At 55.6% G+C, this 25,969-nt stretch overlaps 11 protein-coding genes across 11 annotated transcripts; 5 read left to right on the forward strand and 6 right to left on the reverse strand.

Annotated features, from left to right (window-relative positions):
• Positions 1-1,799: 1,799 nt before the first annotated feature.
• Positions 1,800-3,017, forward strand: K489DRAFT_301731 (uncharacterized protein; the record flags this gene model as incomplete). Its single annotated transcript, XM_033600437.1, has 2 exons — positions 1,800-2,546; positions 2,646-3,017. Coding segments are annotated over 2 exons (1,119 nt in total), but the record flags the coding sequence as incomplete, so codon positions are not given.
• Positions 3,018-3,513: 496 nt separating this feature from the next.
• K489DRAFT_29296 (uncharacterized protein) lies at positions 3,514-4,208 on the forward strand. The gene has a single exon (XM_033600238.1). The coding sequence runs from the start codon at positions 3,673-3,675 to the stop codon at positions 4,066-4,068; it is 396 nt and encodes a 131-aa protein (XP_033464870.1). The 5' UTR covers positions 3,514-3,672; the 3' UTR covers positions 4,069-4,208.
• Positions 4,209-5,489: 1,281 nt separating this feature from the next.
• On the reverse strand, positions 5,490-6,387 carry K489DRAFT_392172 (uncharacterized protein; the record flags this gene model as incomplete). Its single annotated transcript, XM_033606724.1, has 2 exons — positions 5,490-6,134; positions 6,232-6,387. The coding sequence occupies 2 exons, from the start codon at positions 6,385-6,387 to the stop codon at positions 5,490-5,492; spliced, it is 801 nt and encodes a 266-aa protein (XP_033464871.1).
• Positions 6,388-7,788: 1,401 nt separating this feature from the next.
• K489DRAFT_376005 (uncharacterized protein) lies at positions 7,789-8,398 on the forward strand. Its single transcript, XM_033603812.1, has one exon. The coding sequence runs from the start codon at positions 7,968-7,970 to the stop codon at positions 8,202-8,204; it is 237 nt and encodes a 78-aa protein (XP_033464872.1). The 5' UTR covers positions 7,789-7,967; the 3' UTR covers positions 8,205-8,398.
• A 1,076-nt stretch (positions 8,399-9,474) lies between these two features.
• K489DRAFT_376006 (NAD(P)-binding protein) lies at positions 9,475-11,158 on the reverse strand. The gene is made up of 3 exons (XM_033603813.1): positions 10,841-11,158; positions 10,160-10,701; positions 9,475-10,056 (listed from the first exon to the last, which is right to left on the reverse strand). Exons 1-3 carry the CDS (start codon positions 10,932-10,934, stop codon positions 9,727-9,729), a joined length of 966 nt encoding a protein of 321 aa, XP_033464873.1. The 5' UTR covers positions 10,935-11,158; the 3' UTR covers positions 9,475-9,726.
• A 716-nt stretch (positions 11,159-11,874) lies between these two features.
• Positions 11,875-13,946, forward strand: K489DRAFT_386290 (vacuolar protein sorting-associated protein Vps5; the record flags this gene model as incomplete). Its single annotated transcript, XM_033606212.1, has 3 exons — positions 11,875-11,902; positions 11,978-13,575; positions 13,653-13,946. The coding sequence occupies 3 exons, from the start codon at positions 11,875-11,877 to the stop codon at positions 13,944-13,946; spliced, it is 1,920 nt and encodes a 639-aa protein (XP_033464874.1).
• Positions 13,947-13,964: 18 nt separating this feature from the next.
• K489DRAFT_29389 (uncharacterized protein) lies at positions 13,965-15,820 on the reverse strand. Its single transcript, XM_033600260.1, has one exon. It carries the CDS (start codon positions 15,436-15,438, stop codon positions 14,239-14,241), a length of 1,200 nt encoding a protein of 399 aa, XP_033464875.1. The 5' UTR covers positions 15,439-15,820; the 3' UTR covers positions 13,965-14,238.
• On the reverse strand, positions 15,821-16,901 carry K489DRAFT_29369 (uncharacterized protein). The gene has a single exon (XM_033600256.1). It carries the CDS (start codon positions 16,749-16,751, stop codon positions 16,203-16,205), a length of 549 nt encoding a protein of 182 aa, XP_033464876.1. The 5' UTR covers positions 16,752-16,901; the 3' UTR covers positions 15,821-16,202.
• A 106-nt stretch (positions 16,902-17,007) lies between these two features.
• Positions 17,008-18,177, reverse strand: K489DRAFT_349552 (epsilon subunit of F1F0-ATP synthase N-terminal domain-containing protein; the record flags this gene model as incomplete). Its single annotated transcript, XM_033602402.1, has 5 exons — positions 17,008-17,330; positions 17,391-17,480; positions 17,537-17,625; positions 17,750-17,880; positions 18,020-18,177. The coding sequence occupies 5 exons, from the start codon at positions 18,175-18,177 to the stop codon at positions 17,298-17,300; spliced, it is 501 nt and encodes a 166-aa protein (XP_033464877.1). The 3' UTR covers positions 17,008-17,297.
• A 1,345-nt stretch (positions 18,178-19,522) lies between these two features.
• On the forward strand, positions 19,523-21,848 carry K489DRAFT_29440 (serine carboxypeptidase). The gene is made up of 3 exons (XM_033600273.1): positions 19,523-20,129; positions 20,222-20,822; positions 20,872-21,848. Exons 1-3 carry the CDS (start codon positions 19,863-19,865, stop codon positions 21,660-21,662), a joined length of 1,659 nt encoding a protein of 552 aa, XP_033464878.1. The 5' UTR covers positions 19,523-19,862; the 3' UTR covers positions 21,663-21,848.
• On the reverse strand, positions 21,753-24,988 carry K489DRAFT_349555 (uncharacterized protein; the record flags this gene model as incomplete). Its single annotated transcript, XM_033602403.1, has 4 exons — positions 21,753-22,285; positions 22,394-22,908; positions 23,140-23,796; positions 24,451-24,988. 4 exons carry the CDS (start codon positions 24,986-24,988, stop codon positions 22,034-22,036), a joined length of 1,962 nt encoding a protein of 653 aa, XP_033464879.1. The 3' UTR covers positions 21,753-22,033.
• Positions 24,989-25,969: the final 981 nt, after the last annotated feature.

Here is a 25,969-nt window from a genome sequence, read left to right on the forward strand (position 1 = left end):
GGGCGGGCGGGCGGGTCTAGACGAGATGGCGCACACCATACGGGGACGACGCCAGGGAACCCTGCAGCCACGCGAGCATGAGAGAGAGAGAGAGAGAGAGAGAGAGAGACACAGAGAGAGAGAGACGGTCGTCAGTGGGTAGTGGTGCACCTGGCCTACCTAAGTGCCTATGGTACATATAGTACAGTAGGTGAAACTATGTTTTGGGCCTTTCTTTCTTGGCGATGGACTGTCCCGTCCTTGTTGTATGTGTCTCTCTCTGCTGGACAGCCAAGTTGACCCGCACACACACACACACACGCACACAAACAAACAAACATACACACACATACCAACCCCGAATGAACAACAAATAAAAACCGGGGAAGGCCTGATGATATGCTTGCTTCCACAGTGTTAGAGTCTAATGTACCACCAGTCACAGTATAGTCCCGTCCAGTCCAGTACAGTACAGTTCCTACTGCCACTACTACGAACTACTACTAACTACTACTAGGTACCTACACACCTACACTACCCCAAACTTTTTCCTCCCATTCATCCATTCCAACCAAAGGTTTCGTTCGCCATGTGTTCTCCCGCACACCACCACTCCTCCACTCCACTTCTCTTCTTCTTCTCGTCGTAGTCGTCACCACCTTCCCGTCCGGCTCTATTCGTCGTTTTTACGTACCAGTCCAGGAAGTCACCCGGCTATGATATACGATATGATATGACTTGACTCCCACACATATCCCTAGGTACCTCGTGTCTCATGCCGATTTCTATGACCGTCGCAGGTATCCTTCTCCCATCCGCTCATCATCGCGATGGTTCAGTAGTTCTGCCCGCCCATCAGTTCGATCCCGCCCATCAGTTCTGTCCTGTCCTCCGTCGGCTATCCATCGCTTCTGGACCGAACCTTTTGCCCCCGAAAGAGTCCTAGCCGGCGGTCCACCTGACTCTGGTCTCGCTCGGTATCCGCCATCCGAACGCCTCTTTTTCTCTCTTTGGGGGGGACGGACCCTGCTGTCGGGTTTCTCTTTGCAGAATTGGTCTCTCTCCCTCACTCTATCTATCTCTCTCTCTTCCCGCTGAGGAACAGTCCGGGTCTGCGCGCCAGTGCGGTCCCCAGTGGTGTGGTGTACATGTACAACGACAACCCATCGTTCGGGCCTGGTGAACCCTTGTAGTTCGTCATGATAACCCGCCCCTCCTCCTCCTCCTGCTCCTCCTCCTCCTGCTTCACCTCCACCGTCGATTTGGTTGAATATCCACAGCTGCCTCCTCCGTCTTCGAAAACGTCCAGTACCAAACTTTGCTCAGCTCCCATCACCCACATCCCTCCACCACGACCCACGACCCACGATACTTCACACCTCATCCAAATACTCGAGTCCTCATAACATCGTCCAAATACTCGATAGAACCTTCGGAACCTCGTCGTGCCTCCCTCGCCGCCACCTCAATCGCTCATCGACGACCAGCGATCGACGACTCCAATGGCACGCTCATGATCGCGCAACTCCGCGTGGAAGCTCTGCGCTCGAAAACCGATTGATCGATACCCTCGCCTCATCCGGGTCCACTCTCTCGGGGCATCTTGTACATTACCTCAGAGATCTGGCTGGGTCGCCATCCGCTGCCGCCACGATTGCATCTCGACGCCCGGCTACCGAGCAACTAACCCAAGTCCCCGGGTCATAGCCAAGATGGAGTCGGTCATCGCTTCATCCACCAGCGACATCATCTCCTCGGTCGCCGCGACGCCTGCACGGGCGCGACCGTCCGCGGCGCGATCAGCCCGCAGACCGACCAGTCACTACAACACATTCCAGACCTCATGCTCGCCCTCGAACGATGTCCCGCCGACATATGCCAACGCGGTTCGAGCGCGCCTCCCCTCCCCGAGGCCGCGATCCGATCGCCGTGACCCGCTCCCGGCTTACACGTGCACCGTCGATTACGAAGCCAGGATGCTGCTCCGTGTAGAGTCCCACAGCCCGCTCCACGACATCTCCGAGGCGGATTGGAAGGAGGTGATCCTCGTGCTCCGAGGGACCTCGTTGGTCCTCCACCGAGCGCGCAAGGACGGAAGCGCCGGCAAGGCGCTGCGGACCTACACCCTCCAGCACGCGGAGGTCGGCCTCGCATCGGACACGCAGTATTCCATCCTGGTCCCTCAGAGTCGCCTGGCTCACTTCCTCCCGGCCGCTGCCTGGCGGAAAGCCTGGCGGACAGATCCGTCCCTGTTCAAATCCGTCGAGCAATCGCTGCTGCGCCTCCGCGTCGAGGCGGACCAGATCCTCCTGGCGCACGCCGAGGAAGAGACCGTCCACGGGTTGGTCCATGCCCTCGCCGCGGCCATCGACATCTCCATGGACCTCGATGAGCGGAGCATCCCCAGGCAATGCACGGTCCCCCGGCGGCGGAATCGCCAATCGCGGACGTTGGAGGCGGTGGCGGGCATCCTCGAGAACCCCGCCATCCTCGCTCAGCAGGAGCGCATCCTGCGCGAGCTCTACCCTCAACTTGCGGGCCAGGCATCGGAAACGGATCGGGCACAGGTCGTCCGACCGGAGGGCACGGCGGTGCGACCCACGTCGGCGACGCACGAGGACGAGGAGATCGACCTCTCCGCCATGCATGAGGAGAGCACGGTCGAGTCCGGCTCCGTCCCCGCCACGGCCGACGAAGCAGATTCGCCGCTCGCGACCCTCGATCCCTCCGCCTCGCGACGGCCGTCCGTGTTCCGACAGACCACCACCTCCACCATCGACTCGACGTTCAGCGTCGAGACCATCCACGCCTCGCCCTCGACCAACTTCGGCGCCGACGGCAAATGGCGGCCCCCTCACAACCGCTCCCCGGCCCAGATCGAACGCTACATCAAGCGCTGCATGCCCGTCCTCCCGGCCGACGCCCCCCGCGCCAGCGACGTGCTCGTCCACGCGGGCCGCCGGGTCAAGATCAACTGGAAGACGGGCGCCCTCGACGACTGGGCCCTGCCCCCGCCGAGCTACCGCTCGCACCGGTTCGACCCCATCGCGGCCGCCGCGACGCCCTCCTCCGCCGCAGCGTCCGCGACCAGCGTCCGGAGCGCCTCCCGCCTCACCCGTTCCCCCTCGCAGACCTCGTCCGCCACCGCCTCCGCCTCCGAGGAGGGCAGCGCCGAGATCTCCCTCGTCGACGCCGCCGCCGCCGCCGACCTGACCCTCCTCCCCGCCGACAAGGGCAGCGCCGCCTCCTCCTCCAAGCCTTTCCCCCGTCCGCGCAAGAACCGCCACGGCAGCAACACGACGGCGCCCGCAGCAGCAGCAGCAGCCCGACGGCCGTCGGATCTGACTCTACACAGCGCCGTCTACTGCTTTTGATGATGACGACGACGACGACGATGACGATGAAAACGGAATCCCACACGAGCGAAACATAACCCCCTCCCGACCCAGAGATCTCCGTCTCCATCTTCCCTCCCCCACAGCCAGCAACGGCAGGGGGGAATCGAAACGAATTGCAACGAAAGAAGAAGAAGAAGAAGAAGAAAAGGCCGCACCAGCCCCGGTGGCCGCACACACACACACACACACACACGAGGGAGCATCTCGGACGGGAAAGGGGACCGGACTTCACGCTTACGACGATCACGAAACGAACCCCACTTTCTCTCTCTCTCTCTCTCTCCATTTTTCCACAATGTTTTTTCGGGAGGCGTTTTCCGGAGAAAAAGACGCGAGAATCTCCGCGGAATTTGCTGTCCGTCCCGAGAAACACCGCCACCATCATCATCATCTTCTATCATATGTCTCCGGGGGAGGGAGGGGGAGGACGAACCGCATACTTCTGGGCGTTTGGGATTTTTTGTTTTTTGTCTTCTCGGGGGGGAACGGCGTTCTGGTCATTTCTGGATGGATGGGATGGGATGGGATGGGATGGGATGGGATGGGATGGGACGCCCTCCTCCCATCTTTTTGTCTTTTATTTGTTTATTTGTTCGGCTTTCTCGTGGTCGAATTCAGCGTCGCCAGAACGTCGCCGTCGTCAGAGCCAGAGGGCGAGAGAGAGGTAGAGAGAGAGAGAGAGGGAGGATGAGAGGATGGATGAGAGGATGGATGAGCCCATCCATCATCACCGTCATCGTCGTCCCCCGCTCGATTTTCTCCCTTCGCACCTTTTTCGCCCCGTGTATTTATTCTCCAAAGACATTTCCTCTCACTTCATTCTTATCTCTTTCTTTCTTGCTTCTTGATCGTACTCCTTGATCGTACTTCGGACTTCTTATCATATTCTTCTCACACTCGCAATATCCTCGCTACACACGTCCACCCGCACGGCCACCCGCACGGCCACCCGCACCACGCTCTCGCGAAATCCCGAACTCTCGGGGATGGACCTGCCGTTTGGTTGGTTGGTTTTTGATCTTCATGTGTGCGTGTGTGTGTGTCTCGCATGAATAGTAGGTGATTCAGAGCTGAGCTCAAAGGAGGGGGGAAAGGCATTTCGGATGTCTTGCCTCTTTTTCGAGGGGGGCCGCCATTCCAGCGAAGGAAGGAAGGGAGGGAGTCAAGCAAAATAAAAGAAAAGAAAAACGGGCTCGACGGGGGGAATCACACATGACGACACAACGAAAGGATGTGAGAACAGGACGGGACAGGACAGGACAGGACAGGACTGTACAGAGTAGTCATTGCGTCTCAAGGGAGGCGAGAAGGGAGATGGATTGTTAGGTACTTTTGCTCTCTCTCTCTCTCTCTCACACACAAACACAGATTTCCATTTTCCTTTCCAGCCACCCTTCCCTTTTTCCCGACTGAAGAAACGCCGTGGTAAACCCAGTCCCTCCCTCGCTCCCTCGCTCGCTCTATTCGATGACGATGACGATGATGATGATGATGATGACGAAGGAAAATTCGCCCGCCAGATTTGCTGATCGGCGACCGCGATCATGGGTATGGGTATCTTTCTCTCTCTTTCTTTCTGTTCCCGCCAAACCAACCAACCAAACAGACGGACAGACAAAAGCAAAACGAAAACAAAAACACTCATGGGTGAAACAAAAAACCAAAACCAAAACCTGCGGGACGCCGATGGTGATCTCGTCCTCTCCCATAAGCCCCCCGCCAAAAAAAAAAGACAACGCCCTTGGATCGCGATGGAACTCCCCAAGAAAAAGTAGACAATGAAAGGCGGGAAACTCCCCCGCTGGTATGTGTGTGTGATGTGATGTGATGTGATGGATGAGGGATGGACGGTAGTGATGAGTCTGGAGATAAGGACGCCGACCCGAAAACAAACAAAAAGATTCAAGACAATGAGCAATGAGCGGGGGGGATGGCCAGATCAGCACTTGATTTCTTGCCCTCCCCGCCTCTCGTCTCCTCGTTTCTCCGCGCACATGAAAGGGACCGAAAAGGAAAAGAGAGAAATTTCGAGCGATTTCGAAAACATCGGGATGATGCAAGCGAGTCAAAACCGGTCCAAAAGGGAAATTTCTGGATCGGAGAAAGTTCAGATCAGATCGTCATGTTCCACAGGACCACGGCCAGCGTCACCGCGGTCAACACCCCGGACTGGCCGGCGAGCGTCGCGGCGCCGGCGGCCGATGAGGCCTGCACGTCGGCCTTGACGAAGTTGTTCCCGCAGGCGCCGTTGACGAGGCGCGCGGCGGGGTTGTAGGTGACGCTCAGCGGCTGGGATTTGTTGCTCGCGGACGCGGCGAAGAGGGCCATGGTGTCGCGCGAGCATTGGCTGCAGGTGGGCTTGACGTCGGGGGGGAGCTGCACGCCGAGCGGGAGGTAGTAGTTGTAGTTGTCCTGGAAGGACGCGTTGTTGGTGGCGGCGTCGGTGAAGCAGTATGAGCTGGTGGTGCTGTTGGAAGCCTTGCCGCTGGTTGAGGAGGAGGAGGAGGAGGAGTTGCTCTGTTGCCGGAGGCAGCCGGCGTGGTACATGGGCTCATAGGTGATGAAGCCCGTGTACGCCCTCAGGACGGTGGGGTTCTGCTTCTGGTAGTCGTCGCCGCAGGAACCGGACTCTTGGATTTGTCGGCCCAGTTTGGACATTAGAGCGGAGCATTGTGGGAAGGCGACCTTGCAGCTGGCGTCGAGGATCTGGTTGAGTTGAGCGGGGGCTCTCTGAGCTCGAAAGAAGGAGACCGATGTCTGATACAAAGAGGTGGATGTTAGCATCGGGATCTGGGCGATCGATTGATTTCACTCTCTCTCTCTCTATCTCTCTCTCTGGAAGTTGACGACATACCCCGAGGAGCAGCGAGAGCGGCGTGCAATTGACAAAGGCAGGATCGGCCAGGAAGGAGTCGAAGAATCTGTCACATGAACTGCTGACGTTGTTACTGAGGCTTTGGTCGAAAGGGACTGGCAAAGCCGTTGACGTCGGAACAGAGGTACTTGTCATGAGCGTCGTCGCCGGGGTGGTTCCATTGTTGGGAACCGTGGGCGTCGCTGCATTTGGCGAGTTGGTCGGAACCGGCGCGTTAGACGACGTGGACGTCATTGCTCGTCGTTCGAGGAGCTGCGGAGGAAGTGGTGAGGGCGCCGTGTCGAACATGATTCCTGCTGCGTCGTTGGACATGATGCCTGCCGCGTCGTTGGATATGATGCCTGCTGCTGGTGCTGCTGCGCCGACGTTTGAGAATTTGAGGAGATCGGCGAGGGATGGGCCGGCATGGGATGGGCAGAAGGATGGAAGCCAGGGTGGACGGTTGGTGAAGTAGTCGCCGGTCGACTGGAAGAAGAAAGAGATCAGATGGCATCCAAGGATCCAAAGCTCCGAGGCGAGGTTTGCGGCGCGGAAGTGGTGGATCTTTGGCGCAGATGACGGATTTCCTGATCGGTGGTGATGTGTGTGTGTGTGTGCGCTGGATACGTTTCACGGCACAACGGGGAGAAAATGGTAAGAAAAAGTGTGGCCGACCGTTGTGTGATGATATGGGAGCCGCCGCAGGGTTGGTGGTTGTTGGTCGGAAGAAAAGCTCCTGGCGGTTTATGGAGCGCCCAGCAGACGCGGCACGATGGGGCCGACAGTCACAACGGCCCAGATGAGTTTGGACGGTGGTGGTGGTGTATTCTCGGCAGGCGCAGTGATGATTACCTAGTAGTTACAGTGCTTAGACTGGTGATGTGGTGGGTGGGTGCGAGAGGAATCCACCACCACTAATAAATCTCATAGAGCTAAGTGATCTGCTGCTGCTGGGCCTCGAGGTTTCCTCCAGCCGCTGTAGTCCAACACAGAAATGGTTCGTTCAAGGTGTTGTTGGACGCGTTACCGAAAATGATCATCACCACCTTCCAAGTCACAGTGACAATGACAATAGGTAATGATGAAAACCAGGATTCGCCAACGACAATCGTGTAACGACTACGATACGATACCATGTGTGTGTGATGAACATGCATGCCTAGGTATCTTTGCGACACCCTTTCCGTTGCGATTCTCCCTACACTTCCTGATCGCACCATCATCCGCGCAAGATCCGATTGTGGTGGTGACTAGTCACGATCATAATAGCAAAGATGATGATAATAATAACAATAATGCATGTTCAAGCGAGGAACGGATAGGCCGGAGGAAAATGAGGCGCCAACTCTGTACCCACAGACGCCCGGAAAGGGGAAGAATTCAATAAAGCCAAATAAAAAAAGAATTGGGCGGGAAAATAGTTGGGCGAGGCTAATTCCGCGGTGGGTGTGTGCCTGTCCTGCCCTGCGCCGTGCTGCCCTGCCCTGTCTTGCCCGTTTGTCTGTCCGTCTGTCCGCCTGTCAAATCAGTGCCAGCATTCCACCATCCCATCATCTCTTCTCATCTCACCTCATGGCACCCGATCCCGCCGCCATTGACACATGATCTTCAACAACTCTATTCCCAGCACATGTGCGAAGATAGACGTGGCCGAGCGGAGAGTTCGGACCGATCATTGGGTGGACGACGACAACCCGCTTGAGGATTTCCTGTGTCGATGGCTGGTTTCTTTGGAGATGATGATGATGCTGCTGCTGCTGCTGCTGCTGCTGCTGCTGATGTTGGTGGCGCGGTCTGGGTGTGGACATGTACGTACATGTTCTGTACGTGAAGGCGTCCGTGTCTGGGTAGTGGTTGTCCATTGTACAGCCCAATGCTTGGGGTCGTTGGATCAGCCAGCGGGCAGTCATCAGGACCGCCTCTCGCATCCCTCTCCTCGCTTCGCCGACAGCAGTCAATGCACGGAGGTTTGAGCGAAGGACACCAGTGTGCAGTGTACTGTATATTTCCTGACCTCACAGATCTTGGGCCTACTGGTGGTGGTGGCGCAGGCTCCTCGATTCTTCAGCCCATTGCCCGCCTGCCTACTACATACATGTAGTATCTATCTGCGATGCAAACCGAATCCATCACGTTATTTCTGGTATCACCGAGCCTTCGTGATGCTACTCGAGACTGTGCCACATCATTCTGCGCGCGGTGTTGGTGAGCGATGTCGATATGCTGCTGCATATGCAGGCAGACCCATCATTGCATTGCAGCAGTGCCCTCGCCGCATCGCTGGCGAGGGCAAAGACGCGCACGATGCACGGCGCAGGTCAGCAATCCAGCACCCACCGGGCTTCCCAATCGGCGCTGCTCTCGCCTGCCTTGTTGGGTGATGAAGAAGCGTCAGGCCTTCCAAATTGTATCACGGTCACTAGAACCTTGGAAGTCTTGGAAATCCTCGCGATCCCCTCCGCCCGCGCCACCCACACGATAGAAATCCCACATGGCCCTATCAAAAACACGTGCCGACCAGCAAATGGCATTGTGGTACCGAAAGCGAACGATTGGACCGGCCTGCGGAGTATTTCCAATTTATGTACATACCTACTTTCTTTGTGCTCTTGACCACACCCTCTCTTCTGGACATGGCAGAGAGAACGATCCCTTTGCGGAGAGCAAGATCTAGCCTCGTCCACGATAGAACAGGCAATGCATGAAATGATCGGGGCGAACACACAGGAAACATGGGGAGAGAGGAGGATGCCTTCAGGCACAGTCCAAATCTGATTGGCGCACAGTTGACCCGGGCTATAATTATCAATATCCTCACGCCGCTAGTCATCCCAGCTGCAGCGCGCAGAAGTCATGCAGGTGATGTTCGAAAGGACTGCGAGAGTCTCTCGCCGACACCTGCTGTGGGTATGTCCTTGAAATGCCACGCTGACACTACAGCATCGAGTGTCAATTTGGAATAACAAGCCTCGAGCAACTCCGATCTTCACGGTTGTTGCGAAGCCTCTATTCCAGGGTTCACCACGGCCCTAGGGTTATCCATGTCCATCATCTCTTTCTGGTGTCGCAAAAGGCCTTCTGCCATCGCTCAACACACCATGATGTATTCAACGAACTAAGCGGGATTGACTTCGATGCTGGCAGTCCTTTTCAGGCTACTATACCCGCTGTTTTCCAGAAGCAATACCTTACGCGGGACAGCCCTTTGCTGTGCAGTAAGGCTTTGATTTTAGTCAACGAAGCCGGGAGGTGGAAATTGCCAGCATTTCATCAAGGGAAGATTGGTGGTCCGGTGAGAAATTCAGTCACTGTGGCCATCATTCGTCGTCATTACCACGTCCAAAGAGTCTTCAACTGATGGTGGTAAACCGCGAACACTCGTTTACATCATTGACTTATGCCTTGAACAAGAACCACAATCTGCCAGAACCACAACCCTAACCACATGCCCAACCCTAGTACACATGCATCACAGACCCACAAGCCTTCCCTCCCTCACAGCTTCGCCTTCTTCCTCAACTCCACACTGTCCACCCGGTTTCCTTCATCGTCCTGCTCGCGGACGCGCAGGTCTGGGAAAGCCTCCGGCATGATCCGCCTGGGCGTCGTCCCCGGCACCAGGGCATACTTCGAGAAATCGGTCACGTGCTCGTGGTCGCGCAGGAAATCCTCGTCCAGCAAGGTCTTGCCGTTGACGTCCGGGGTCGGCGCCCGCAGGATGGCGAGGATGGCGTCCGAGAAGATCTCGGGGCGGCGGAGCTGCCGCTGCATCTCCTCGAATTGCTCCGGGCGTTGGTTCTTCTGCGTCGCTGCGGAGTTGATGGCCTAGGTGGTGATCATGTTTCCCGTCGTCAGTGATGATCCTGTGGTGCAACACAATCTCCCGTGAAGTGTCGTTGATGGGGCAAAGAATGATGTTTGCACTTACCGCCGCCGGCCAGATGCTGGAAATCGCCATGGTATCGCTCCTCCCTTCCCGCTCAAAGTCCATCGCAAGGCCCATCGTCAACACTGACATGCCGACCTTACCCATCGCGTACGCCGTCTTGCCGCGGAAGAACCGACTGTACACTGGCGGACTCACGACCACGATCCTGCCCGCCCCTTTCTTCCCGTCTCCGTTTCGATACAAGTGCGGCAACACCGCCTGTACCATACCGTAGAGGCCTTCGATGTTCACCCGCTGCATAAGCTGGAAGCGTTTCATCGGCGTCTGGGCAACACTCGACCACCAGATCGCCCCGCTGTTGTAGACAAGCACATCGATGCGACCATACTGCTGCGCCACGCGCTTCACTACGGCCTCGATGTCATCAGCAGAGCGCACGTCAAGCTGGATGGCCAAGGCATCGCCGCCGGCTGTCGTGATCTCGCGAGCAACGGTGGTGATGGTCGAGGCCGAGGAGTTGGGATCGGGAGGGAAGGGCGCAGTCGAATTGGGGTCGGAGATGGTTTTGGCTGCTACAACGACTGTCGGTATTTGATAAGGAGCTTCCTGTCAGCCAGCTGTTTTCCTAATACGTGATTCTTCAATTGGTCGCTGAACTCGGCATGAGTGTGATCCTTGTCGGTCAGGGTTGTTGTCAGAGGATTGGGGAAAACGACTAACCCGCATAGCCGTTCTTTGCGAGGTCGACGGCGATCTGGCGGCCGATTCCTCTTGAGGCTCCTACTACGATCGCTACAGGTTTGGCGGAGACCATTGTGAGAGATATGAGATGCGGAGACCAGTGATTATCCTTCGACGAGTTCAAGGATGATTCAAAACGCGGGAGATCTTTTCGTCCCGCAGCGGCTGAGGGATGGTTGAACAGAACCTCGAAGACCGGATCGAGTCAAGATATGGACTCTTAGATCCTCACATGTGATGTGTCTTCCGAATGCAATGCAGAATGAGATGTGATGCCATTGTCGTGTCAATGGTGAGACCATCCGAGGCTTGGTGCGGAGATAACGGACATCATGAATAATCGTTCCTGCTCAAGTGACCTCAAGCTCGTACAATTAGGGTTCTTCAATGGCGGGAACAAACACCACTATAAGATCATCGGCCGCCAATGTTTCCCGAAGCCCGATTGCCGCCAATACATGGCACGATGTCGATATCGAACAAGCGTACCGTCGGCTTGGTCGTTCTGGCAGCGTCTCGTGACGATCGTGCGTCGCTTGAGAAGCCAGAGAGTTCGGGACATCATTGGGAGCCCTGGAGCGCGTCATATTCGTGCCATGGATCCTCAGGCAAAAGGGCTCGTTTTTACGGGAATACGTCTATCACTTCGATTGCCGAGTTCTCAAAGGTCAGCTTGGTATGACTGCAATCAATCACTGTTGTCATGGCTGGATGCAGTAGGATAGTTCGGACATATATGAGTGACTACAGTATTGTAATAAGAACCATCAATTGCGCGCAACACGTTGAAGCGGAAGTGCTTCCGGAAGGGCCAGGCGAGGCAGGCGGGCGGGCTGTGCCTCCACATCAAGCTACAGTACCGCCGGGGACTACCACCGCCAAAATCGTCAGCTGCAGCGAGTGGGAAGCAGCTGCATTTCGGGGGTCCTGAAGTGGTTACCAGTCTCGCACGCAGATCCGGGAAAAAGATGGCGCATACACTCAATACCAACGACAACCCTTGGGGCAACACAATGGACGAAGGCGACTCACCCTGGAATGGTGCGTGGGCTGCTTGATTACATCCCATTCATGGCGCATCCAGCACCAACTGACTGACATCATTCGCACGCGCAGACGTACCTTCGAGGTCCCAGCCTGCAGAGGATCAACAGAAGCAGCCTCTGTCGGAGTCACAGGAGACTTCTGTAGATACCACCCCCGCCGTTGAATCGATATCGTCGCCGTCTTCGCAATCACGAACTCAAGAACACACCTCTCTCGCTGGCGCCAAACCTGCACCATCCAAGACGCGGCCGACACGACGTCATGGCAACCTCACACAATCCACCACTCTGGAAAGCCTCGATGACTCCATGGGGCCACTGGGTCCTCTGGGAATGGATCCAGTCGCCGAGCCTGTTGCGCCTGCGCCGCCCGTGAAAGAGCTTGCTTCGAGGACCCGACAACCCGTCACGTCTCGCCCCGATACGGCCACATCAGCTACCTCTTCTGGCAGAGGTGGGGAATACGAGGATGATGAGAATCTCCGAGCCTTCCTGCATGGACCTCGAGTACCGCCGCCGGTTCGGCCTGCGCAATACGACGGAAGGACGAGATCGACTCAGCCTTCGGTCGCAATTGAGCAAGCAGCAAAACCCACATTCTCCATCACGGTCGGTGACCCACATACAGTCGGGAATGCCGCCAGCAGTCATACTGTCTACAGCGTCATGACCCGGACGAGTTCGAAAGCGTATGCCAATCCAAATTTCACAGTCGTCAGGAGATATCGGGATTTCTTGTGGCTGTACGAGCGAATGCACGATAACAACCCTGGCGTAGTGGTCCCACCACCACCGGAGAAGCAGACTTTGAATCGCTTCGAGACCAACTTCATCGAATCACGTCGCATGGCTCTCGAGCGCATGATCAACAAGATCGCAGCCCACCCGATCCTGCAGACTGACGCTGATCTCAAGACTTTCCTTGAAAGCGAATCATTCAATGTCGCCATCAAGCATTCAAATGGCAAGGATCCTCTCCTGAGTGGAAGCGAATCCAAAGGTATCATGTCGAGCATTGGATTGTCCGTCGGTTCTGGTGGCGGCAAATTCATCGAGCATGACGATTGGTTCCACGATCGAAGAATCTACCTCGATGCCCTCGAGAACCAGCTCAAAGCGCTCCAAAAATCCACCGACACCGTGGTCGCCCAGCGGAAGGCCCTATCCGACTCCTGCGGCGACTTTAGCGTCTCCTTGCACAACCTTGCTGCTGTAGAGCTCAGCCCAAGCCTCTCCGGACCGTTGGACGCCCTGGGAGATCTGCAGCTGCGCATACAGGAGCTGTACCAGCGTCAGGCCATGCAGGATATCTTGACCATCGGCATCGTCATTGACGAGTATATCCGCATGATCGGCTCCATCAAGAAAGCCTTCGAGCAGCGCCAGAAGTCTTACCACTCATGGCACTCGGCCGAGCAGAAGCTGCAAGATATCAAAAAGCAACACGACAAACTCCTCCGGGCCGGTCGCACGCAACAAGATCGCATCAGTCAGATGCAGGCCGACGTATCGGATGCGGAGCGCAAGACTCATGCCACACGTTTACTGTTCGAGGACATGGGTCGGTTGATGCGTACCGAGCTGGATCGATTCGAGAAAGAGAAGGTCGAGGATTTCAAGAGTGCAGTGGAAACATTCCTGGAGAGCGCCATCGAGGCACAGAAAGAGGTGAGTAATCCCCCATGATGTTTCGCCCATAATATTCGGAGTTGATTTGAAGAACTAATTCATGCCCCCCCACACAGCTCATCGAACTCTGGGAGACATATCTCCTGCAATTAGACAGCGACGAGGACGGCCCTCCGCTGATGCCCGCCGGAATTGTCGCGGACCCGACGGTGCAGCCCGACCAAGATGCATCCGGCGCTCCAGGCGGAGTGATCCCAGACGACTCCGAGGATGATGAGGAGGAGGAGGATCCGAATCTCTCGGGTACCACGGCGGTCGATGGCGAAGCAGGGCTGCGGTCGGGCGCAGAAGCCGCTCATGAAGATGCCGAGCCAGAAACTCCGATCGATACGATCTCACGAACAGAATAGCGGCGTGCGGTTTGGTGGGGGGCAATGTCCGACAATGAATAAGAACTAGCGTTCAGCATGGTTTATACACCTTCCATCTCTTGGCTCCCGCCTGTCACATGATTATCACAGTGAAGAAATATCCCTTAGAAAAACTCAAATTGATGCTGGTGGATCTGAGCTTAGGTGTCATTGCAAAAGCCTAGAAAAAAAACCTGGTAGAGTTGCACTGTCCGTTCAATCCTCAACCATCGAATCCTCCGTTCGCCCTACAGATCTCGGCAAACCTGAATCCACGCACCATCATCCATCGTCAAGACAATCGATGTGACGCAAGCCTTCTCCTCCGCTCGCTCCTCTCCTTCGCCGCAGCCGTCCGGATGGCTCCGACAGCCGGCATCGTCGCGAACGAGCGCTGCATCCGGATGGCGGTGCGGATGACCTCGTGATCGGCCTTCGTGACGGAGGATCTCGTAGGCCGCTTGATCGGGAGGGGGACTTCGGGGGTTGCCGGTGTAGGCTGTGTGCTAGGTCCGGGAACCGACTGTTGCGAGGATCCTGTGGGAGCGCCGCCGCTCGGAGTCGGAGCTGCTTGGGCACCGCTGCTGCTGCTGGTCGTCGGGTCGAGTAAGTGGGCTTCGGGCGATGGCCTCGGGATCGCCACGCCTGGAGGCGGGGCATCGGTAGATGGGGCTGGAGGTGCGGTAGCGGTCGGGTCGTGTTCGTCGAGGTTGTGTGTGGGTGAAGTCAAAGGCGAGGTAGGTGGTCCGGGGATCTGGTCGTAGGTGCGATCTGCTGGACGGCTGCGAAACTGCGATAGCGACTCGAGCAGCCCATATTCCCGAAGCAACTTCTTCTCGGCGATGGTAAGACCCGTCCCTGCGTCGTCACTCATCGTCTGGTCTCGTTGCTCGACTATAATGGAATCGGAGGCGGGACTCAGGCCGCGAGCTTGATATTCCAGAGAGTCGCCCTCGGAGTCCGAGCGCTGATCATGGCCATGCCACCTTCTTGAAGATATGGCTGCACCTGGGCTGTCATGATCTGATATATGATTGCGAGCCTCGGGTGTATCAATGTCGTGGGCCATCGTCCAGCTCGGAAAGTCATCAAACTCAAAGAACGGTCGACGACAACTCCCCGAGGACTTGGACAGTGTCGACCCATGATCAGGAATATCTGCCTGCAGTGATTCATCCTTCTGCGCAGCAATGGCGTCCGATACGCATCGAAGCTCCTGAGCGAGTCGCGAGATTAGGATCATGGTCGGACGACCACTGCGGGAATTGGTGATGAGGCGTTCCAGCCTCCCTTCGCGCTCGAAAACCACTGCTTCGAGGTCATCGCCTAGGTCGGAAGAGAGCACGAGTTGATCGCGATTCTTGGAGTCTGAAGCAGCCTGTGAAGCGATTTCTCGAGCAGCAGGTAAGTTCCGAGTGAGCGAATTATCACGTCGTGGCGATGCTTGTCCTTCTGATCGAGCAGGCGTATGTTGGATATCACCGGTTCGCATGACCGTGGTGAAATTGCTGTTTCGCAAAAGTCGTAGATCCTGCTGTTTGATGTCATGTTCTGCAACGCAGTCTGGACAGGCATCGAAGTCAGAGACCGGTCGATTCGCATCTGCATGAATAGTCTCACATGTCAGCCAACTTGCTACTTGACGACATTACTCCACTGCGAACGCGCAATGACGACTTCTCATTCATGGAATAGCCCCTTCCGCAGCAAAAATACCTTTGGAATCATGTTGATGTTGTCTGGGCCGGACTTTATCGTTGCTGCCGCCAGGTACATTCGACTCCTTGCGACCATGTCTAACACATTGGCTACGAGTACCGTAGGAACGCAGATGGAGCGGTTTCTCGAAGTTCCATCCATGGCCACTGTCGTCAAGATCAAGAGCAGCATTTGGAGCGGCCTCGAATGGACTGCTCTGCTGAACAGTTGATTTTGCAAAGTTCGCAATAGGAGCCCGTACGAAAGGCACGATTCTTGAAGGTCGTGGAGACTGTAAGACTGTCTGCCCTGAATGACTCGGCACGTGCACTGCAGTTGTAGGTGGCACAGGAGAAGCTTGACTAGTTCTCCTCACAAAACGCTTATAATGTAGAGGAAAGATGAGAGGAGCGTTGTGCTTGGTGGGATCAGGAGGTGGCGTGGCGGAGATAACCAACGGAACACGCCTCAGAAGCTGTTGCTGTAGCTCTTGCTGCCTTTGTCTCTGGCGCTCCAACGCCTGGACACGCGCGGCAACATCCACATGTCCCGTTCGGGTCAGCGCTGGGTCTCGCGAGGGTGGCGGGTCTTTGCTACCGTCAACCAGCGGGTAAGCCGGATCCTCAAGGTCTCCTTCTTCCGCTTGCTCTTGCTCGCATCGAAAGAGTGGGCTTCCTGAGGCTGGCTGATGGGGACGTCTTGAGGGGACAATTGCTCCACAAACGGCTGTGGCAGAGGCTGGTGTGCAGGCTGGGACAACGTCGACGGAGTCATGACCATCGCGATAGAGCCTGTCGAGCCGGCCGCGGGTGTGTTTACATGCGAGAGCTCCATATCTGAGACGGCGAGGCCTCGGCAGTCGTGAGCATGGCTCGTTCTTCCGCGATACACGCTCTTGAGCGAGTCTGAAATGGACTGGCGCCGCTTGCTTTTCGTCGAGCTTGATATGGAACTCTTGCGCTGACTCTTCTTCGAATCCTTCGAATCCTTCGAGCTCTGCGACGAGCCGTTCAAGCTGCCTTTTGGGGTTAAAGTCGACCCTCTCTCGTTGCCATTGCTGATTTTGCTGTTGCCTATTGAGGTGCGAGAGAGTTTTGCGCGCTTCATTCTGGTCAACGTGATCCTTTCGCTGGAAAATTGTTAGAACTTACCAGCTTGTGACTCCAGTCCGCCATGATTGCTTCGTGTTGGGTGTGTTGTGGCAATCCCGGACTGATGTGAGGTGAACCGCTGGTTATGTAGCCTACCGTCTCGGCACCTTGAGATCATCACCCTCAATAGGAATTGAGGACTAAGGATACAACATGAAATGAGTGACCCACCAACATGCTCTACCGACGCGGAGACAAATTCGTGTAGGTTGAGCGGAAGAAGCAAGCTTTTGTCTGGGATGTGATTTGAAGCTCGACAAGAACGATACACAGCGAGGAAAAGGACGTGACTGGCCCAACATAAGGCCCAAATGATGTGCGACTGCCCGAATAGCAGCACAAACGCGGGAGAGCGGCGGCAGGTGCTGTCGTTCACAGACCAAAATCCTGGAGCTCTGTAGACAAGGCAGAAAGAAGGTCGATTTTCTTTTCTATATCCGATCGCATATGACCTTAAAGGCGAAGGAATTGATGGTATACAGTACATACATACGCCAGACGATTACTTCAAGTGGGCCTGGAGGCTCTCGAGGACCTGAAGAAGTAGTCAGTACAAGGATTTGCGGCAGAAAAAGAATATTGGTCGCCTTCTTACCTCAAGCTCGATCTTGGCCTCAGCAATGTCAGCCTCGCTTCCGCTACCGCCGGCGATCTTTTGTGCTTCGGCGATTTGGTTTCGGACAGCCTACTCAAGGTTGTCAGTGTGATTTGGGAGTCGTCAGCATTGCAAAGAAAACTGACCTCGGCGCTGAAGTCCTCAAGAGGGTATCCCTCAACGGCGTTGATGCTGAGTACGGAATTGGGCTGGACAGTCGCGAAACCGCCGGACACTGTATGTATATCGCCAGTCAGTCACAATTTTCCCGCATCCACTCCCGGATCATCCTCATCGTATTTTCGCATATTTGTCCACAGAGCATGCCATAGTTTGAGTAGATTATGCCAAGCACTTACGGAAGAACTGCTTGCTGCCTCCGGACTCCTCAATGACCTCGACGAGACCGGGCTTCAACTGCTCGATGGCGGGTACGTGGTTGGCGAGGACACCCATGTCGCCAGATTGTGCGGGAATGTTGACCTGGACACTATTTGGAGAAAGAAGTTCATCGTTAGCCCTCGATAATTTTTATCCACTTCAACGCTTCTCCATCCATGCATCCGTGTTCCTTCTCTTTCGGGCGCAATGGTCTCCCTGAGACTCTCGGTGTTCGAAGACAAACGTACACATCCTGTGATTTGTAGATGGCTTGGTGCGGCAGGGCAAGAGTCAACTTGATCTTGTCGGGCGCAACGTCGGCGTAGGATCGCTTGAGCATGGTGGTCGTCCTGAGCGCCGACGAGCGGGCGCTGAGCGCCACGCGGGCAATGCGAAGTGAGTTCATGGCTAAGCCGGAAGGATGTGGTTTTGATGGAGATGGGTGGACAGTAGCAAATCTCAATGGCCCTTTCTCTGCGACTTTCGGAAACACAGCTCTCGCAGTAGGGGAGGTGTTGTCCGCCGAAGCTTGCCGACCCGTCCAAGCTCGCACGAATTCGATGGGCCCGTGCGCGGGTTTCTTCAACATCACGTGATTATCAACATCGATTCTGGCACGAAGTGCTACAGGACTGCAAATCTAACCCTACCTAGGTAACGTCTCCTACTTGCACGCATCACAACCTCGACCTCAGGGCGTTTCTTTCCCATGGGACTCGTTGTCAATTGGCGCTGTCGTGTCCCTTCGATCCTGGACAACGAGCAGCAGTATTCCGCTGGCAGTGTTGCTATTGACTCGCGCACAAGCCGCTGATTTAACCCTCCTCCGGCCGATTCCATCAGCTGCTGAACTTCTCCGCCGTCATTTAGCACATACGTCGGTCGAGACGTGGAAACCTGACTCGGTCACATATCCGGCCCGTCGACCGCCTACGTCCAAGTGATAGATCGCCTTCCTCTACGACATGAATAGGCGGACCCGAACGTGTACTCGGATCTATGAACTTCTTCTCATACTGTAATAGTAATCACCTTCCGGCTGCATCATGATCTTCGCGGTCATCGAGGCCCACCACCGCATGATTGCCCTGACGATGACGCCTGCCATTTAGGCTTTTGCCGCGCCTCACTTTCTGCAATGTCCTGTCATCATCACATACAGTAAGAATTAATTGTCGCCGCGCCTCATCACTTTCTGCAATGTCCTGTCATTTGACGACTGCGGCCAGACCTCTTCATAGTGGAGTGTCAGACTGTTGCTTTTCGACGCGTCGCACCTCATGCAACGTCCCATCGAGTACCATCTAGCTTTTCTGCCATGACGCATCTTCTGCAAGCCCGGGCCCCCTTCGAAGCGTGGATCGCGGGAACGTCTTTTCATGCAGGCGCAGGTGATCCCATGCGAAGACATGAGAAATCATGCCCTAGAATGATGAATATGGTGACGGCCACCACACGCACTCTTACATAAGCATGACAGAAGCAATCTTGGAACAGGTCCCGCTTGTCAAGCGAGGATGGCACGGCCATGATATCCTGCGAGATGCATTGCCAGAAGAGTGCCATGGCGACATCACATCTCTCTCGCACCGAGAAGCTAAAGGACCGGACTACATTTCCGTCTATCGCGGTCGCAGCCGCGTACGATCTTTCAACCAAGCCAAGCCGAACATGACTTTCGTAGCGACACAGCACAGCTCTGTCTATTGTACCTCACCTTTCGTTCCTCCCATGTTGTTGGATCGTCGATCAATTGGGACTGGAATTCAGATACCCTGTGGCTATGCCAGTAGCAGGTTGCATCGCCCTGTCCTGTTCGGATGTGTAGCAACGTCTGTAGGCGTGTACTTTGTCACCGATATTGTCCTATGCCACAGATGTCATCATTCTCTCAGTGGCGATGGTGTCCGAAGGTTTGCGTACATGCCGGCTCATGGGAGTAATGAAAGTTATTTAAGACGTGCCGCGAGGCCGCTTCTGATCAGACCATCCATCTCATTCTCATTTTGTTGACTATTCACCAGGGTCGTGATCTTTATTGTTCTCTGTGATCACAGTGCACGATCGTGGTCAAGCCTCGACGAGACCAATATGAGGGCTTTCACAAATATCGCCCTGTTTGCCTTGGCGACCTTGACATCTGCCGACCTAGTCGATTACAAGGAGCATGTTGGCAAAGGAAGAGGTTACAAAGGTCACTGGAAGATCCCTGATCATGTTTTGAGGAAGGGAGCTACCACCGTTAGCAATGCCACTTTTCGACAGCTCATCGATCATAAACGACCTGAACTCGGAACATTCGAGCAAGCATACTGGTATAGCACCGAATTCTGGAAAGGGCCTGGTTCTCCGGTTGTGGTATGTTCTCCCTCGCTACTCAAAGCCCGCTTCTTGACCGTGGGGTGCAAAGTCTATGAATGCATATCATTAATATTCTCTCCTAATTACAGATCACGACACCCGGCGAATTCAACGCCAGCGGCTCCGCACCATTCTGGCTTAGCAACGCCTCTCTTCCCGGTGCTGTCGCCCAAGAGATTGGCGCCGCAACCATCTCTATCGAACACCGTTACTGGGGCTATAGTTCCCCTTTCTCCGAGCTCACGACAGCTAACCTGCAATATCTCACTTTGGAGAATAGCATCCTAGATCTGACCAACTTCGCCAACAACGTCAAGCTGCCATTTGCCCATCCGCGAGTAAGCACCAACGCCGATGCTGTTCCATGGGTCTTGATTGGAGGATCTTATGCAGGTGCATTGACCGCATGGACGGAGAGCGTTGCTCCGGGGACGTTCTGGGCGTATTTGGCCAGCAGCGCGGTGGTTGAAGCCGTCTCTGACTTATGGACATATTTCGTACCCGTGCAAGAGGGTATGCCAAAGAACTGTAGCAGCGATGTTTCTAATGTGATCGACTACATGGACAATGTTCTTGTCCATGGTACTGCAAAAGAGCAGTATGATCTCAAGGCCAAATTCGGAATGGAGAGCCTTGAGCACAACGACGACTTCATGGCTGCGCTTGAAACCGCACCGTGGCTGTGGCAATGTGAGCTTTCCCTTGAACGTGTCAAAATTCACCAGCTGACCATGACAAGATGAGCAATTCTATCAGGAGTCCGGCTTCCACCAATGGTGTGATTATGTCGAAAATTCGGTCAATCAGACAAACCAAGCCCTTTTGCCTAGCGCAGAGGGTGTCGGGCTGGTGAAGGCTTTAGATGGCTTTGCTACATGGTGGAAGGATGTCTTTTTCCCAGGCAGCTGCGAAATACTTGGCTATTTCAAGGGCAAATACACCGCGGAATGCTATGACTCCTACAACGCCAGCAATCCGGTCTTTACCGATATGAGCATGGCTAGTACTCTCGACCGGCAATGGCAGTGGATGCTCTGTAACGAGCCCTTCGGCTACTGGCAGGGTGGAGCTCCCGCCGGCCGCCCCTCGATCGTCTCCCGGTTGATCACGCCCGCATACTTCCAACGACAATGCGCGCTCTACTTCCCGACCGGTCCCAACGGCGAGACATTCAATTCCGCCCGCAGGACCGAAGCCGATGTGAACGCATATACCGGCGGCTGGAACCACGTCAACACGAGCCGGCTCGTTTTCACCAATGGCCAATACGACCCCTGGCGCGAGGCTTCCGTGTCTGCGGAATCTCGCCCGGGCGGGCCTCTGAAGAGTACGGCCGGGGTCCCTGTGAATCTCGTCCCCGGTGGAATCCACTGCTCTGATCTGATCATGGCGAACGGAGCCGTGAATGCCGGCGTGGCGGCCGTGCAGAAGGCAGAGATTCGGCAGATCAAGGACTTCGTACAGGAATGGCCGGGGTCAAAGAAAGCTAAAGGGTATGGACCGCCGCCGGAGACATACGGTGGATACTAAAGTGATAGACAGTTGCGATGAGGTAGATCATGTCAAGGTATGAAAAGTATAACGGATCACAATTACAGATTATCAGACAACTCGATATACGTAAGAGGGCCTATGAGAGTTCGGGCGGTCAATGTCCAGTTAAATTTCAATGCATATAAAGACGTCTACGGATGTAGTCGATCAGGTATCATAGCTCATATCGCGCGTCTCATCTCGTCCAGCTCCGTCCGCCCATCGATTTTGTACAAAAGCAAACCTTGTCCCACAAGCGTACAGGTATCGCACCCCCTTCTTCCGTAAACGCCGATGCCAAAGCAAACACCAAGGATCATCCATCAAACTTTTCGGATTCTCGCACCGCCCGCACGCATCAGATCGGCTTACTCGAATTCTACCCGCGCGCCTTTGGCCGCGGCGTCCCGTCGTGCTCGTTCCGCTCGTCGCCGACGGCGGTTGTTGTCGAAAGCACTGACGTCTGTCCCTGTGCCGACATCAGAGGTGATGTTTCCGGGACTGACGATCGCTCCGCTGCTCGCGGGCCCTGGCGCGGGGGACAGGCCCTGGTGGGGTGACGGAGAGACAGGCTGCTGCTGCAGGCCCGGTGCACCGACGATGGGCGGCGACGCCGATGCCTGAGGGATTCGACTTGAGCCGGCTGTTGGCAGTGGCAGGTCTGATGCGAAGGGTGGTCGCTGGCTCCCGGCTGCCGAGGGAGACGACATGGAGGGCGGCGGTGGCACTGCGGCGATGGGCTGTTGACTTGATGGTCGTATGGCGTTGCTGCCGCGTCGGAATCGTGAAGCGCCGGCATCTTCGCCGCCTGAGCTTAGACTCGAACCCCGTCGCGCACGGCGGCCATTGCCACCCGCGTCTGTTCCAACCCGTCGTGCTTCTCGCTCGGCAGCAGCTTCTTGCTCGTTGAGCCGGCGGAGCGTGACGTGACGGCCGTCGTTGTGCATTTTGACTTTCACGCTCACAGGTAAGCCGGAAGCTGTGGAGGGCCCGGCTGCACTGGGATTGAGCTGTGACATGGAATTTGATCCGAAACTCGATTGGCGGTTGGGCTGCGTCAGGCGAGTGCGCGAGTCGTTGTAGCGTGGGGATGAATGCGACGGTGGTCTTGGGTGCGCTGCGGCGGCGGCACCACCAGCGGCACCGAGGGCTCCAGCAGCTAATGCAGTCCCTGCTAGATTGCTGGAGCTGTTTTGGACGAATTCCTGCGAGAGTAGTCGTGAAGGGTCTGGATTGATGGCACCTTGAGGCATCTGTAATGACCCGGGTGGCGGCGCCTGATATTCGTTCGGTCGGGCCGTGTTCGCGGGCTGACTCAAGGGCGGCGGTGGAGGGTTGTAGATCGGCGATTGCTGCTGCGCCCCGATTCCATGATGCATGGGTGCTACTGGGCTTGCGGTGCTCGCCATAGGATTCGAGACAGGAGACATGGCGCCTGCTCCGATGGGTAGCGGTGGCTGTAATGTGTCAGGACGGAAGTTCTGCCGTGATAATTCTGGGTTGCTCCCCATGGTAGGCTCCGGGCCTGTCATGAGAGTGCCCGACATGCTGGTTCTTCTGCCCTGTGCATGCTCGGGCAAGGGATAATGGTGGGAGCTGTTGCGCTTGTAGCGTCGCTCTTCTTCAATCTCTTGCTGGCGTATTCGTTCTGCCTGCTCTGAGATTTGCCGTTGTTTGCGATTCTTGTTCCATTCACGGACTCCAGCGACGAAACCTAAAGCAGCAATGCTAGCTTTGAGTGTATTATCTTCACCGGCACCAGGTCGACGCCTCGGAACGTGACTTTCGTCATCACTTTCATCAAGGGTATAGACACTCGGTCTTCTTTTTGGTGCTAACCGGGATGGACTCATGGGCGTCAAAGTGTCTGACTGCACTTCTTGATACCTTCGATCACGAGGCGGCGAAAACGGAGCTTGTCCGGCTTCGACTCGCGAAACGTCAGTTTGACTGACCATGCTATGTTCGCCACCTCTCGGCGGTCGATAACCGTCATGATCGCCCTTTTCGCGATTCTTGCGGCGATCAAACAGGCTTTTGGCGCCAATCAGAGCTGCAACACCCGCGCCGGCTCCAAGGAAGCGATCTCGCCACGTATTTGTAGCGGGTTTTTGACCGTGCTTTTCATCCTCTTCGCTCCGCATCCAAGTGTCCTCCGATAAGGGACTCTGTGAACCTCGCCTATCGCGGCGGCTCCCGCGGCTTGACGGTCTACCGGTGTCGTATCCCGATGGAGCCGGACCGAAGCCGGATGGTCCCGATGGACCGTATGAAGGACCATACGTTGATTCATACTGCGATGGCTCTCCGTAGGGTCCTTGTGGGCCAGGCGGTCGTGACTGAGTACCCGGATATCGTGAGTCATAGCCTGACGATGGACGAGACAGCCTACTGTCAGGTCGCTGGGTGTAGCGATCGTCCTTGCTCTGTTTAGTCTTATCGCGTCGGTTTTTGTACCACTGGTAAGCACCTAGTGCTCCGCCAGCAGCCAATAAGTTTCTTCCCCAATGTGACTCCTCCTTGCGCGGCGGCCTGCCACCCTGTGTCGTTGCTGCAGTCTGTGTCGCGGTATATGAGCTTCCATCGTAATCAGTGTAGTTTTCGGATGGTGGTGGCCGATGATGGTCGCCTGCGCGTATGCGATTCATATCCGAATACGCCAGCGCCATGTACATGAATAGAAGTATGGTTCCAGCCAAGGCATAGAGAACGAACAATGCTTTCGGCGAACCATAAAGGGTAAGCCCAAGAGCAATCTGAACGAACCCAAGAATGGCGATCGAACGGCCGAAGAGTCTGTGAATGTGGATGCGTAGTGGCAGCTTGATCGGAGGACTTGTCCTTTTGCGTTCGTGTTTGTACATCAACCAGCCCCAGAGGAATTGAGCCAGGATGCACACATATAACGCCACACCAATGCCATGATGAGGATTTGTCAGACTTCTCTCCGGACCGACCGCGAACCATCCCAGTATTAGTATGACTGTGCTCAGGAAGACGACGAGAATTTGGATATACACGTGGAGCTTGAAAGCCTGCCGACTCTTCGAGTGCCAGAATCTGGCGATGAAGATGGCTCCTGGGATCATGAAAATGAATACGATTGCTGCAAGCACGCCATGTCCAATGATCAGGACATGATACTGAGGTAGGTCGCGAAAGCGGTTGCCCATGCCATTATATTGCATCATCGCGAAGTTGAGGCCTTGGAGATTTGGCAACAGGAAGCTATTGCGCTCACTGTCCCAGGTGCCATCCCCCACGAACATGTTGTCGCTCGAATACGTCGACGTGCCTGGCGGCGACAAGCCATTGGTGGACATCTTTGCGCTCTCCAGTAATCTTGCCGAATGTGTTTGGCTTGCGCGCAGCTCATACAGGAAGTGTCGATCACGATATCATGGTGACTCGTCTTGCTGTTGGACGGTAGATCTGTGCCCCCGGGGTCCTCCTCCTCCTTGGTCGTAACTCTATCCGTCGCAGAGGTCTTCGTAAGAGCAGCGGTCTCGGGAGGATAAGTCCGATGTCGAGAATGAGTGTTCGTTGTTGTAACAGTCGTGCGTATCAGTATGCGACTGGTCCGGTTTGATATGGCAGAGTGGTCTCCCCAGGCGTGAGTCAACAGGATAGCGATAGTATTGCGGTGTAACAATGATTGGGAGAGATCCAGTTGGGCGTGGTATGCATGCAGCGAGTGCAGTGCTGGCAAAGCGGGACTAATGCGTGTGGCAGCAGGTGGTGCATGAGCTTCTTCTCCAGGCTGGCGAATCCAACGCTCAGGATGGCTGGCTTGTCGCAAATTCCGCAGCGTCATCATCCAAGCGGCCGGGAACAACAGTCCATCGCCCAAGCAACGGCGTTTTACGCCCGGCTAAACCATTTCCAGCCTTCCACACGGTTTAATCTCAACGGCCTCTGGGGTTCACTCCACGTCACTCATTCCAGCATATAATCTCATGTGCTGCTGACGTGGAATCATTCTCACACAGTGACGGTCGAACAAAAGTACGTTCGGCCACGCATGAGAAAACTCCTGTTGATTAATATAAGGAGTCGATGTGGATTGAATTGCACGCGAGGTCCAGGCTGCACTCCACTCCAGCGGTTGGGCCCTGAACCATAAGACAACCCGATGCGTGCGTTGCGTACCTGAGGGATCTCTGGCGCATTCATCTCAAATTCTTTCTGTCTAGGAGGCTGGCGTGCGCTTCGATCTTCGTGGCGGAGCGCAGCGGTCGATCGCCAGAAGGGCACGAGGGGTCCTTTAACATACACCAAGCTACAAGGGGCGACATATACCGAGT

The sequence above is a fragment of the Dissoconium aciculare genome (assembly GCF_010015565.1).
Source record: "Dissoconium aciculare CBS 342.82 unplaced genomic scaffold K489scaffold_1, whole genome shotgun sequence".
NCBI lineage: Eukaryota > Fungi > Ascomycota > Dothideomycetes > Mycosphaerellales > Dissoconiaceae > Dissoconium > Dissoconium aciculare.

Bases quoted from the DNA above. Each gene is read 5' to 3' on its own strand.
- K489DRAFT_29296 (XM_033600238.1), top strand. From the start codon at position 3,673: ATGTTTTTTCGGGAGGCGTTTTCCGGAGAAAAAGACGCGAGAATCTCC.
- K489DRAFT_376005 (XM_033603812.1), top strand. From the start codon at position 7,968: ATGATGATGATGCTGCTGCTGCTGCTGCTGCTGCTGCTGCTGATGTTG.
- K489DRAFT_376006 (XM_033603813.1), bottom strand. From the start codon at position 10,934: ATGGTCTCCGCCAAACCTGTAGCGATCGTAGTAGGAGCCTCAAGAGGA. The intron at 10,702-10,840 runs GTTAGTCGTTTT...AAATACCGACAG, and splicing joins CGCAAAGAACGGCTATGCGG to TCGTTGTAGCAGCCAAAACC. The intron at 10,057-10,159 runs GTAAGTGCAAAC...ATCACCACCTAG, and splicing joins CCAGCATCTGGCCGGCGGCG to GCCATCAACTCCGCAGCGAC.
- K489DRAFT_29389 (XM_033600260.1), bottom strand. From the start codon at position 15,438: ATGCGAACCGGTGATATCCAACATACGCCTGCTCGATCAGAAGGACAA.
- K489DRAFT_29369 (XM_033600256.1), bottom strand. From the start codon at position 16,751: ATGAAGCGCGCAAAACTCTCTCGCACCTCAATAGGCAACAGCAAAATC.
- K489DRAFT_29440 (XM_033600273.1), top strand. From the start codon at position 19,863: ATGAGGGCTTTCACAAATATCGCCCTGTTTGCCTTGGCGACCTTGACA. The intron at 20,130-20,221 runs GTATGTTCTCCC...TCCTAATTACAG, and splicing joins GGCCTGGTTCTCCGGTTGTG to ATCACGACACCCGGCGAATT. The intron at 20,823-20,871 runs GTGAGCTTTCCC...GACCATGACAAG, and splicing joins CGCACCGTGGCTGTGGCAAT to ATGAGCAATTCTATCAGGAG.